Raw genomic sequence first — 14072 nt, 5'->3', positions numbered from 1 at the left:
CAGTGCACAAAGCAAGGTCCATAAGGACATGGATGAGCGAGTTTGGTGTGGAAGAACTTGACTGGCCCGCACAGAGACCTGAATGAATTAGAGAGGAGACTGCGAGCCAGGCCTTCTCGTCCAACATCAGTGCCTGACCTCACAAATGGGCTTCTAGACGAATGGTCAAAAATTCACATAAACACACTCCTAAACCTTGTGGAAAACCTTCCCAGAAGAGTTGAAGCTGTTATAGCTGCAAAGGGCATGGGCCAACTCCATATCAAACCCTACGGATCAAGAATGGGATGTCATTAAAGTTCATGTGCATGTAAAGGCAGGCGTCCCAAAACATTTGGCAATATAGTGTATGTATGTATGTCTAATGTTATTTCTTTTTTTAAAGTGTAAAAATGTAAAGTGCTTTGTTTGTCTTTATGACAAAACAGACACAACAGAAAGTTAGAAATTAGCAATGGGTATTTTGACCCATCCCAGAATCTTCTGAATCCATTTATCAAAAAGTCTATTATTGTGTTACAATGAGTGAGATTATCTGCATTTTCAGTTATCTTTAAACAGACATGAGAAGTATTAAAAGCGATTACATTGCTCCAAATTCCTAAACAAATGGGAATCATATACCGAAGTAGCCCGCTAATCATATTGTCCGCTGAGGTGCATGTGGATGGAGTGTCTGGTGGTAAAATCCCTCTTTGGATCGGGGTGTGGTCATTGGCATTGAAGTATTTTTCTGTTGTCAGTTTACAATTCGTCCTAAATAAAGTCCATCGCAGAGTCCTGGAGTGACATATAAAATGATTGTCTGAATTCCCTATCAGGTTGGTGCAGATACAGACAGTAGTCATTATTTGTGTGACTGTGGGACATCTGGCCGGGCCACATCTGGATCTGTCAGTCTATTGCTTCACTGGCTCATCCACAGGATGCTCCCAAGAGTCCCAAATTAACAGACTCATATTAGCATGGATGGCATTCACATAACCATTACAATTTATATTATGTGAGAAGTGTTTATGGTTCTGCTTGACGTAATAGCATAACCTGTGTTTAGGTGATGAATTAGGTGTAAGCTTGACTAGAAAGATGAGTTTTTAATCTAGAAATAAGTTGACAGTGTCTAAATACAGAGCAATGCTGGACAGGCTATTCCTGAGTTTGGGAGCTAAAAAAAGAAATGAATCTACCTCCTGCAGAGGATTTTTGCAGAGAATGTTGCAATCACTGTAAGCAGGATGGACTGTAGTGTAGGGGTGTGTGATATTGACAAAAAATGGATATCTTGATTTTTGTTAATAACGACAATTAGCCAATTTTGCTGAGTATCGCAACTCACATGTACATTCGCTCTGCCATGACACAATGGTTCTCACAGTTTTCTCTTAGGTTCTTCAAGACAGACTGTTTTAATTTGTGATGACCTCACCCTTGTCATATCTTTCTTACTCTTTCCTGACAGTACGAGTACTTTAATGCCGTGTTAATCAATGAGATGGATGAAGAGGGCAAGAGCGTGGAGCTGGGTGGAGAATTCATCCTGCAGCCAAATGAACATTTCAACAATCTGTCTGTAAACCTCAGCCTCAGTGTCGTCCAGGTGCCCACTAACATGTACAACAAAGGTATGATCAGCATTGCATACGCTAGACACAGCACTCACTCTAAGATGACATACACCATAATAATGCTTTTGATGCTCTAGGTTTATATACACATTTATCTAGTAATTCGTCTCATTCCCTTAATTTGATTGGCCAATCAATGTTCAAATACTGCTGATATTTCATATCACAATACTTGAATGTCTCACTGTTTGAGATCATGTGTTTTGACTGTATAAAGTCTTCTAAATATGCTGTTTTACTAATACAAAACGTATTAATAAATTAAATGCCAGCTGATTTTTTTAAAGCAGTATTTTTAAAAGAAAAAGAAACATAAAAAAAGGCACAATTGGGGTGGGTTTAATAAAGTAACTTTTCCAGATCAATAATAACGCAGCATTATTAGTCATAATTCAATCAAGATTTCTGCTAAAGTAAGAATTACATTGGAAGATACTGAAGATCTTTATTGCCACACTACACATTTGTAGTTGTAACAATATAACATATTATGGATCTCATAAATGGATTTAGAGCTTGTAGTCATACTCCTGACTTGATAATTTCCATTCATTTTGTATGCAAATTTTTTTGGCAGATCATTGAAGAGGCAAATTAATATAAATGTGCAAAGTAGCAGAAGTGCCAGGGTACAAGCTCTAATGCTATTATCAACACTCATAATTTCACTTGTAGATATCTAAAAAATAAATGGCTACTATTACTAATTGTATTTTACTAGTCAAAATGAATACAGTAGTGGCCAATAGTCATGTCCGGCCTTCACCCTTTATTTGAATATTATGCAAAATGTGTTGAAGATTTTGCAGTCATATTCCGTAGTTGTTCTTGGAGCAATCGTTTTATTTGTGATAATGCATTGAAACACAAATTGAGTGACATAATTTTTGGCCAGGCATACAAAGAAATGATTTACACATGCAAAACAAGAACCAACCAAATAGTGATAACAGTTTATTTGCTTTTTGGTTTTCTATTCTTTTTTTCAGAAAACAAACGCTGTGTTTGAAATTGCCCCTATACACTCATTCACTATTCCCTACAATACTCCACTAATATAGTCAAGTCAAGTCAACTTTATTTATATAGCGCTTTTAACAATGTAGTCCATGAATGAAAACGAGTGAGTGAATTCGGACACTGAATCTGAAATCGCCCCCTATACCCTTAAACAGGTCACTATTTGAGGGGACAGCCATTTGTAGTGGTGTCCGAAACCATAGTGGATGTTATTGAGTGCACTTATTCTATCCCACATTGCACCGCAATAACGAGTGTACAGCCGATGTACACACAGCGGCTGCCCGACTTCACTCACTTGTTTATATTCACTCCTTCAAGTGAACTGTATTAGTGGACTTAAGTAGGCAATAGTGATTTGAGAGTTTAGGGGGTGATTTCGGATTCAGCCAAAGTCTACACACAATAGAATCGTTACATTCTCCACATTACTCAACACAATTTCTCACTAGAGCCCCTAGTGGTGCAGTTCCACATTACATGTATTAGTGTAAGCAATTGAACATCAAGTATTATATACTTCTCAATACAAAACTCACATAATAAAAATTATTCAAGGCTAACTACTTAAGAAAATCTTCTCAGTGGAAAAAAAACTATATTCACTGTAAAAGTGAAAGCAGAAGAAGGAAGATAAAACAGGCATAAGGAGTCCCCAGAATGCATTGCTCCATTTACACTTAAGGATTATGCCGTTTATTTTGTGGATAAAGCACCACTTTAGTCAAGATTCTGCTGAGAGCTATCCCTCTCTCCTCTTTCATATGCAAAATAGACTCTGGGGTAAGACTGTTGCTTAATTGTAAAAAAGGAAGGACTTTTATCAATGGACTGCTCAGCTAGTGAATATTAATCATTTTGAGTGAGAGTATTTGTATGTTTTTTTTTTTGTGGCTTTGCTGCACTTTAAAGCTGAAGATTATTGGGTTAAAATTGAACAAAATCCATTTTTGAGCTAGTACATCAAACTAGCGTTTAAAATGGCCTTACCCTGTTTCACAATGGTCGTCTTATAATAATGATTTATAATTTATAGGATTTTGCAGATAGTGTCAGTTACCTATGACGCAATGGAATAGGAGTTAGTATGGTACAATAAATCAAAGTCAAGGATGGAATCTTGCTATTTTTTTCTGTTTTAATTTGCCGTTTTATATATGTAACTTGTGATTTGTGTAGATTTAATTACGTTTTATTTTTTTGCAATTGAGAGAAAGCTATCGGATCGCTTACTTCAGAAGACAAAGTGATCAATATTTTCCTATTTATAATTTTCCGAAATATTCTTTGTTCTTAATAAATAAACTGGCAAATGCATTGGTTTCCATGAAGTGAAAAGTAAGCTTTAGCATTATTGCTGCGACACATTGCGTATTGGTTTAACCATGAAGGTGGTGTTCAAAGTTCAAATAATTTTAACACCTCGTTTTGTTCCTGAATGAATCAGCGTTCTTGAGTGAATTGGTTGAATGGTCCACTAATAAAGACCACCACCTACTGGTGTAACAATGTAACCTGTAGTGATTGGTGCTTTTGAAACCTTGGAAAATCATTTGTTTTGAACGAGTGATTCGGAGCGTGTATCAAACTGCCAAAGTCACGTGATTTCAGTAAACGAGGTTTCATTATGAAATTGCAGTGGTTTGCCACTAGATGGCGATCGCAGTGAACCCATGAACCAGTGTCTATTGATCTCGGATCAATTTGATAAATTTGTAGCCATTTTAATGACATTCGTATAACAAAAAGAAAAGTTGTACTTAAAAAATCTCTTACTGGGCCGATTAACCAAAAACCCTTTTTAATGTATTAGATGATTTGTTAAATGCATTTATTTGATTCAAATTTCAATAAAACTTATGATTGTTTTGTAAAAGGTGTTTTTAAGCATGTTTGAGCTAAGTTTTCGCTGCATTTACAGCGTTGGCGTCTTCAAGCATTTCACATCATTTTGCGAAGCAATTGGTTCAGTTGATTCAAAGTTTCAAAAAGCTTAATTTCTCCCATCGCTAACCTAAACTAAAGTCCCTCTAACATGAATGTAATCTAGACGTACTACATTTGCCATGTTGTCATTGTCATTTTACATTCCAGCGTCTGTTGCGTCACTTCGCTGTCATTCACAAATCCTCTCCCATGACCACATGGGATAGTAAAGTGTCCATCAGATACTCACGTCAGAATCTCGCCAGAAGTAGCATGTCATCTGGGTACTTTTTTGCCTATTTTATATGATTGCTGTGAATGCAGACATACTGCTCTTGTCACATTCTGTTTTTCGCCTACTATTCTGAAAGTATGCAATTTCGGATGCAGCCCGTGACTTTATTTTATTTGGAAATTTGATGTTCCCAGAACTTTCTCAGAACGTCCCTGTGAGGCAAATGAGGGTCAGTAAAACTCAGGATTTGCACAAAAGTTGGATCAATACCAACCCTTCGTGATCCAACTTCATATACTCAAGTACTGCATTTAACAAAGTGTGTTTGCAAATGGCATTTCTGAATGTGCTAAAGAGGCTAAAGCTACCATTGTCTCTTACTGTATTCACAGAGAATGCTTGAAAATGCTCACCACCTGTACCATTCAGAAGCGCACTTTTATTACTTCTTAACAATAAAACTAATGACATAGCTCTGATCTCTGTGAATCCAGTCATAGGCAATGGTAACTTTAACCACATTAGCCGTCATAATAAAAAAATAATTATCCGTCCTTACAAGCACATTCACCAAGGCGATTTGCATACATTCACAAAATTTAACGTTACATTTTCTGAATATGAATTTGGACAAACAGTTGGTATTGATCCATCTTTGAGAAGAAAATCTTGTGTTTTACTGACCCTCATTTGCAAAGCAGCCCAGTGTAGATTCACCCAAACATGCTCTGAAAAGATTCAGTAAAAGAGATGGAAGGACCTAAATAAGACCAAAAAATAACATTCTAGGATGGTCCTCTAAAGGTCCTGCAAACGTTATGGGAATTTAGTGTAGAGACTGAGCACTGAACAAGATATGTTACAGCGCAGTCCTGAATGAAACGTCCCCATCAGATTAACAGGGAACCATATAGGAACGCTCTGTTAATGTCCAAAATGTCCTATTTGTAACATTGCTGTGTGACCATAGTGGATAACCAAAATGGAACGTCCTCCTGAAGTCATATCAGAAACCTTGAAATTGCAGCACTATCATAACCAAAAGAGGATGTTTTAGGAACGCCCCTAATGTTCTGTAAAGGTTCAGGATTTCCGTCACCTTTAGAGAACTTTTAAGGAACGTTGCGCAAGGTCGTGAGTACGTCCCCTCCTACGTGGGAATATTGTCCAATCAAATTTGAGGACCAGAACAAATTGTTGTAGAAATATATGTATATTTTTCCTAGTTCAGTCTTTCCCACTCCATAAGTCATTGCATGCATGTTGCATAACCGCTGTCATTTTTACAATATACTTCAAAACTGAACAGCAGCTCCCAGATTTCATAACAAAATGCTACAATATATTGTGATTTCAGAATACTGGATTCACTGTTAAAAATGTACAGAGCAATTAATTCAGATTTCTGTTGCAGACTCAGCCATAATGAACGGGGTGTACTGGTCTGAGGCTCTCAATAAGGTGTTTGTGGACAACTTCAGAAGAGACCCTTCTCTCATATGGCAGTACTTTGGTAGCGCCAAAGGTTTCTTCAGACAGTATCCAGGTGCGTTTTCAGATTACATTTCTCATAGGCTGACAGGGTTTGTACAGAGTTTGGAAAATACTTACTTTTACCTGATACACGTTCAGAGTTGGAGAGGTGCTTTGAAAATACCTACTTTGAAAATGCTTTATATTATTACCATAGAATGTTCAGAGTGATAAAAAAAGTAACCTTTAAAGAGTGTATCCCTGACACATGGCGAGTGTCGCTGCTTTGATGTAATGCTAGCATGTAGAAGTACACGTGACGGAGACCGAACAGTTTCAATTTCAGCTGACAGGAAGATACATGTAAAATGTGGCTATTTTGGGAAGCAACAACCCAAAAGATATAAAGGCATGACCACATTTGCGTTTTTGTGGGAATTTTTCAGGTTAATTCGTATTCTAAATGTGCTCTGCTTTATTTTCTCACTTGTGTCTGTGGAAATAATTGGTCCTTATTAGCGATGTGCCAGTGTATCACATATCAATATCTGCCAGTAAAAATAATAATCTACACTATGTGACATTGCTAATTGCTTAATAACAGCTGATGATCAACATTTATTACCCTCCTGTCCATCAAAAGTGGGCAGAAAAAGGCATCAGACAGTTCCAGAATTGTGCAGTGAAGGAAATGTCTCTGATGTAGAATTGTTTGGCTGAATGCTATAATTGAATGCTCCAATTATAATCATTGAAAAAAATTTAATGAATGTCTGAGCCCAGCAGTTTAGCATGAGTTTACTGACTGTGTGAGTGTTCTTGATTCTCGTGAATACTCTCCTTATAATCAACAAAACTGTCTACTGAGCTATTGAGTGTCTACTTCACAGCGTATAAAGATAAAAGATAAGTTCAATAAATACTTGCATTTAGTATTATAATTTTTTCCACTAATGAACCCTTTCATGCATGAATTATAACAACCTCAGTCAATCTCATATTGAGATCCAAATGTTGTTTTATTTTTATTGCTCTCAAGGCATGAAAATTAGTTTTTACACATATTTTTCAAAGATATTTTGGGGAGGACAGTATGCGTTTTTGTTTTTAACTGAAGAAATACTGTATTAAACATAATACAGTGACATTTATCAAACCAGTGACTAAGTGGTGGACTAAGACGAAGTGTTTTACTCTCACATTAATAAATGGCACCTTCTCTCACCAGCCTAGATCTTTATACAGCTACATTCCAGTTATTATCCCAGAATTAAATGCATTAAGTTTTCATTTAGTTGACATTTGACTTTCATCAGTTCAGTGAAATAATGAGCCAGGAAGTAGATTAAGATTATGATTGATATTGATATTGCTTCTGGTTCATTTAAAGTCAAGAGCTTTTTATTAGGGGATACAATGTTCTGTCTACTACTCTGCTTGTTTATTGGCCAGATGCAGTTGTTAATTTTAGAGAAAGTGCTTACCTAGCAGTTGTATGTGGCAGTAGGGTAATACGCCAATGTAGACGATCCTCTACCTTTGCAGGTATAAAGTGGACACCTGATGAGCATGGGGTTCTAGAATTTGACTGTCGAAATCGGAAATGGTAAGTTATTTTTTTTCTCCCCCTCAGCTTTGAAGGCCTGTTACATAAAGCTGAGGATGTATACCTCTTATAGGTAAACAGACTTATGCATTTAAATTTATTGTATCAAAATCTGATTTTCCACCGTCGGGCCAAACCATTCTCTTTGCTTAATTGTTCCATTTCAAGCCGATCCGGCCCAGCTGGTACAGATATGGTTTCATTCTCCACAGTTGGGCTGATAACAGAGCTCTTTGGAATGTAATACAAATGTGTCAGTCATTGCTATGGTCGTTGCCTTGAAAGATGATCTGATATTTCCCTTATTTTTATTAAGAGAAACGAGTAGCCAGGCAAACAGAAAAATTACCAATACTGAGTGGAGAAGTCACTACACGCACTCTACCAGCACAATTCAATGTGGTTAGCCACCCGTGATGAGTCTTGACTGTAAAGATAACAGGAACCCTTCCTTACTGTTATTAAAACTGCTCTGTCTGACGGTGGAAAAGTGGCTAAAGTACCAGTTCATATCTTTTTAACATTTAGTGCCCTATTTTACCGGTCTGAGCTCATGGTCTGAAGTTCATGGCACAGGTGCACTTCGGGGGTGTCCGAATCCACTTTTGCTAGTTTAACGACGGAAAATTTCTAAAAGGGTTGTCTCTAGTCTGTTAATGAGTCATGGGTGTGTTTTGGGCGTAACATACAATAAACCAATCAGAGTTTCATCTCCCATTCCCTTTAAAAGCCAGTTGTACTCACACCATGGTGGATTCGCTATTTACATGCGAGCGGAAAGACTGAACGCTTCTCCAGAGAGGAAAGCTTTTATTTTTAAACATTTATATGCTGCTGCGTGTCCCTGTGTGTGTATGCACGTTGTGCACCGCCTATAGGCTCATATTACTAACACACATTTAAATAACACAAAAATACTGCGCTATTGACTTTAGAACAGGTTTGTGTTGGTCTGTGGCGCAGTTGTTTTCAGTTCCTCAAAATAGCAACGCACCAACAATGCGTCCCTGTGTGTGTAGTAAGCAGAGTGTGTGCGTGTTGTGCACCTCCTATAGGCTCATATTACCAACACACCCTTTAAATAACACAAAAATACTGCGCTATTGACTTTAGAGCAGGTTTGTGTTGGTCAATGGTGCAGTCGTTTTCAGTTCCTCAAAATAGCAACGCACCAACAATGTGCCTGAACACACCTGGTTTTCAGACCAGACGCCCATGGGCAGGGCCGGCTCTGTAAATCTGGGGGCCCTAAGCAGGATAATTTTGGGGCCCTGCCTTGTAGTGAATAATGGAGTATTGCACTGCAAACCAGCAACTGTATACAATCTAACACTTACATATTTAATCTGTATATCTTTTAACATGATTGCCTACAATTATTTTACTGCTTATTAAAGTACACTCACTGAAACAGTAAAAGTAAAGATTATAGATTTGCAAATGTAAGGTCAATTTGTTGAAAACAAATAAATATTAATAATTTAGCATTATCAATATATAGCTAACTTACAACATTAGCCATATGCGGCTCGCTATGCTCTACTGAAGCAGCAGTCACCTCCTCCAGCTGTTGAGATTATAATATAATTAATAATAAATACAGTATGCAGAGTAGATAAAACACATTAATTTTAAATTAATATTAAAGTACAATTAGACAACATGAATTATGATTATAAAACTACATTTTTTATTGGCAAGAGGAAAATTAGCTATGTTGAAGTTGCGCACAAAACTATTCAAAAGAAAGGCAGTGGGAAATATTTACTTGTGTCAGCCTCCTGAAATGTTTCTCGACGACCACCAAAATATTTAAGAATGGCTCCTCCTGAGAAAGTGACTTTTAGTTTTTTACAATTATGTTAAGGGTAAATTAAAAGAAATCCAATGTTAAATTATATTATTTAATTATTGGTTGATTAACTCTTACATACTGTTCATATTTTAAACCTTCACAGCATGGAGTGAGATATTTTTTACCTTTTATGATTACATACAGTAATACATTCACTGTAAAAAAAAAATCAGGTGCCCAATTGAAAATTTTCTAGTGAGCGATCACATCTAAAATTTTCAGTTGGCCAAATTTAATTTCTTGAATTTTAATTGAATTAAAATGCATCAATTCACATTAATTCAATTTGGCCAACTGAAAAATTTAGATGTGATCGCTCACTAGAAAATTTTCAATTGGGGACCTGCTTTTTTTTACAGTGTTCTTTACTAAAATTTACCACAAATCCATTTTGCTTTTAGGTGTCTTGTATCGATCATCATTCAATAATGTTTCAGAGAGGACACTGTGTTTTCTTTAGGTTTAAATGGTCTGGGCGATTTAGCTTAACAATATATAAAATATTTCATAATAGTATATAGATTAATATTTATTAATAATCTTTAATTGCCTATTCAATTAAGACCATAAGAAAAAGCTTGTATTTAACCGCTTTATTTTAAACTTCATTTTGATTTTGACTGTCAAATGATTGCTCTTTCTCTTCCTATTACTTTCTTTCTCTCGAATGTTCTTAAACTATTTTTTTATTGTAATAAGCCTCTATTGAGACAAAGATTTTTCGGTTTTTTCTTTCCCAGAACTAGTGTAGGTCATGTAACGTTAACTGTTAAAAAGAAAATACATTCAAAGGAGGTGGGTCTGTCTCTACGCGGTCTGTAGCCCAGAGCTGGGGCCGACGGCTGGACCATAGCGCAAGCAATGTTGATTCAGCATAATCGACGGACGGCTAACGTTATGCTGCGTTCACACCAAACGCAAATAGAGTGTCTGGCGCGAGTGATTTGATTTCAATGTTAAGTCAATGGAAAGGCGCGTTGACGCGCGTTTAGAGGTCCCGCGGCACGGAAGGCGCTTTTCGCGCGGTGCGAATGACGCGAATTGAGCGTCTTGCGTGATAAACTGCGGCGACGCTGTCGAGTGCAATCTGTAGTTAGGGGGCCCCCTAGTGGCGGCGGGGCCCTAAGCAGCCGCTTAGTTCGCTTATAGGGAGAGCCGGCTCTGCCCATGGGTGAACAGATGCGCCAGTGATCCCTTAAATATGAAATTTTGGTATAAACTTTTCCCAACTGAGATTGTCAACATGATTGTCATATCGTTACATCTCTGTCTTCACAGGTATATCCAGGCAGCGACGTCTCCTAAAGATGTGGTCATTTTGGTGGATGTGAGTGGCAGTATGAAGGGACTACGGCTGACCATAGCTAGACAGACCGTCTCCTCTATATTGGATACACTTGGCGATGATGACTTTTTTAACATAATTGCTGTGAGTTTAGATCAATATCAAAATATCATATTAGCTGCATTTTATCACAATATCAGTATTAAAGAGGTCCTATTATGCCCATTTTTACAAGATGTAAAATAAGTCTCTGATGTCGCCAGAGTGTGTATGTGAAATTTTTGATTAAAATACCCCACAGATCATTATTTATAGCATGTTAAAATTGCCACTTTTGGGGGTGAGCAAAAACGTGTGTCCCTTTAAATGCAAATGAGCTGGTGTCTCCAGCCCCCTTTCAAGAAGAGGGCGGAGCTTAAAGAGCTCATGCGGCGGTGTCAGGACAATCTCATCTCACGGAATGAAAATGTCTGAACAGAAACTGTCAGTTGTGGTGTTCAGTTCGAACCGGACTTGGACTATAATGCCTACAGAGCCAGAGAGTATATCCTGTATTGCAGTGATTCTCAACCTTTTTTCAGTGATGTACCCCCTATGAAATGTTTTTTTCAGCCAAGTCTCCCCTAACCAGACTTAAATAAGAGCACTGTGCCATCAGTGTCTGATTTATTAAACTTTGGAACAGATAAACACATACAAAATTAAAAAATTTGAAAAAAAGAAACTATTTCGAACATTTTAAATGATAATAATCCATGACTAAATGTATTGCAAATATTTCTCATCACTAAAATGTAGTGATTCAAACTAATGTAGTGAAAACAGTGACCATATTTCTGAAATGGAAACCGGGGACATTTCCTATTTGAGTGGTCAAAATATCACTAAAATCTCATTTTTTATTATCTATTAATTAAAAAACAGGGACAATAAATGTTTTAATGTTTTTGTTGTTGTGGAGTCCCTACATTATTTTTAACATTAATAATTATTATTATTTTAGTTAGATTTAGTTTGATTATTAGGATTTTTGGTCTGGATTTAATACAATTAAAAATATATATTTTTTTAAAAACAATGAAGACAGTTAATGGTAAGCTAACCATTGTAAATAAGCATTAAAACAATATTTTAACATGACTTAACAAAAACACATTACAAAAATAAAACATAAATAAATAATGATAAATAAAACTATTCAACAAATATTGTAACATTTTATAATTGTATTTAAGTTTATACTATATAAATTACTTGTTTTACTTCAAAAGTTGTGTTACGTTTATGCTTGAAAATAATTCTTACTATCCTTAGTTGGTCTTGTTAATTGGCATTTTAGGGTTATTTTAAGCAGAAAGTATATGTATTCTGCACATGTATTGGTTGCAAGTGTAATTGTTTTTTTATATTTTATTTAAGTTATAGTTCAGATGTGTGGTAAACACTGCGTTGTGACTGCGAAACTTTTGGGGACAAAACAATCCCGCACCTTGTTGAGGCTCTGTTATAAAGCACATACAAACAATATTACTTTAAATTAAAAACGAATAGTTAGTATGTTACTACCTTGAAAGCGATAACAAGGTTTCTTTTGATATTTGACTATAATGGCGCTCTGCTCTCAGTTACGTTCTTCATGAAGTAGTAGCGCCGTGTGAGCGACCAAGTAGAGTCAGCGTAGAGTCATCTGCTGGTGAAAATAATCCCTACACGATTGCTCCTAAAACCAGCAGCTGCTGTATGATGTTGGTTGGTCGCTTTTTTCCAATATATCTGCGGGTTGTTTTGGAACGAGCTGTAAAACGGGGACATTGCCGGGGACAACTCCAGTCGGGGACAGAACATTAAAAACCGGGACTGTCCCCGGGAAACGGTGACGTCTGGTCACCCTATCGTTGATACAAGTGATTGACAGGTGATGCCAGGCGGCATATGACAGGTTGGGTCAAACCATCCTGGTATGGGGGAGACTCTGGGTTTTTAGGATAATGAAACTGAATAGCCTACTGAATATAAAATAAACTTGTACTTATATTTTCCTGAAATATTTATTAAATAATTATTTTTAAAGGATTTTTGCATGGATGCTACTTTTTAAATATATGTAGGCTATATTTTAAAATCTCACGTACCCCCTGGAGTGCCTTCATGTACCCCCAGGGGTACGCGTACCCCCATTTGAGAACCACTGCTGTATGGAATAGTTTAGTTTAATTACGGTTATAAATGAGTTGTCATCTTGCTTTTATCCACTATTAGAACAAGCATGTTGTAGCAGACCCTGTCCGAATGATGGCCAAAACTTTACTGATGAGTTTTATAAAGTTTATTGTTCATCACACAAAAGATGAAGCGTCTGTTGTCACTCCAGAAAATCACTTAGTTAGAGCTAAATAAAACACAGTACAAGAAGTGAGCATTAAGGTCTTATCAATAAACTCGCTCTCTCGCTTGCATTATCATCAACATACTCAGCGAATTACACAAAAACACTCGTTACAACTAACAATAAACAAATATATGCAGACCTTTTCAGGGGGTGCTTAATAAACTGGTAAACTTTATATCCGGATGAACTGTAATAACGTGTGCCTTTCATTACTGCCATGACCAGTGTCGCTCTGGAGACTATAAGCTGGATCAAAAACAGTTGGTACAGATCCATCATTGAGTAACAACTTTTTAGCAGAGCCTGCTTTGTATTGCCCCTCGTTCACAAAACAGTCTGGAGTGGAATGATTTTCACAGACATAAACGAATTCAGATATATTTTGTGGTGCATTACCCTCAAAAATAAAACTCATGCACTGCGTCCTCAGTGGCTCAGATGCAATGAGAAGATGAAGACTCTTATATTCATTATTACAACCAACAACAGAACACCGGGATTGCATGCGAGACATGTTGTCGCTACAGCTGCTCGAGCACGGAGAAAATGGCGGAGAGCGTACAAATCGCTGAGGTGGGAATACAGGCTGTCAGTCAGCGGCTGTGGGCAAAATCAAAACATGGGGCATGTCTAATGAAACTGCTTTGGTTTAATGGGG

At 36.9% G+C, this 14072-nt stretch overlaps 1 protein-coding gene across 1 annotated transcript in view; it reads left to right on the top strand.

Moving 5' to 3' along the window:
• cacna2d3a (calcium channel, voltage-dependent, alpha 2/delta subunit 3a) overlaps positions 1-14072 on the top strand; it is a gene marked incomplete at its 5' end in the record, with an annotated part of 142230 nt that overhangs the window by 47852 nt on the left and 80306 nt on the right. Inside the window, 4 exons of the mRNA XM_079826478.1 lie at positions 1460-1622; positions 6221-6352; positions 7825-7885; positions 11019-11169. Coding sequence (XP_079682604.1) covers positions 1460-1622; positions 6221-6352; positions 7825-7885; positions 11019-11169 — 507 coding nt within the window. The remainder of the gene's footprint in view (positions 1-1459; positions 1623-6220; positions 6353-7824; positions 7886-11018; positions 11170-14072) is intronic.

This window comes from Gobio gobio (genome assembly GCF_949357685.1).
Source record: "Gobio gobio genome assembly, chromosome: 10".
Classification (NCBI taxonomy): Eukaryota; Metazoa; Chordata; class Actinopteri; order Cypriniformes; family Gobionidae; genus Gobio; species Gobio gobio.
This window is presented reverse-complemented; position numbering and strand designations above follow the sequence as displayed.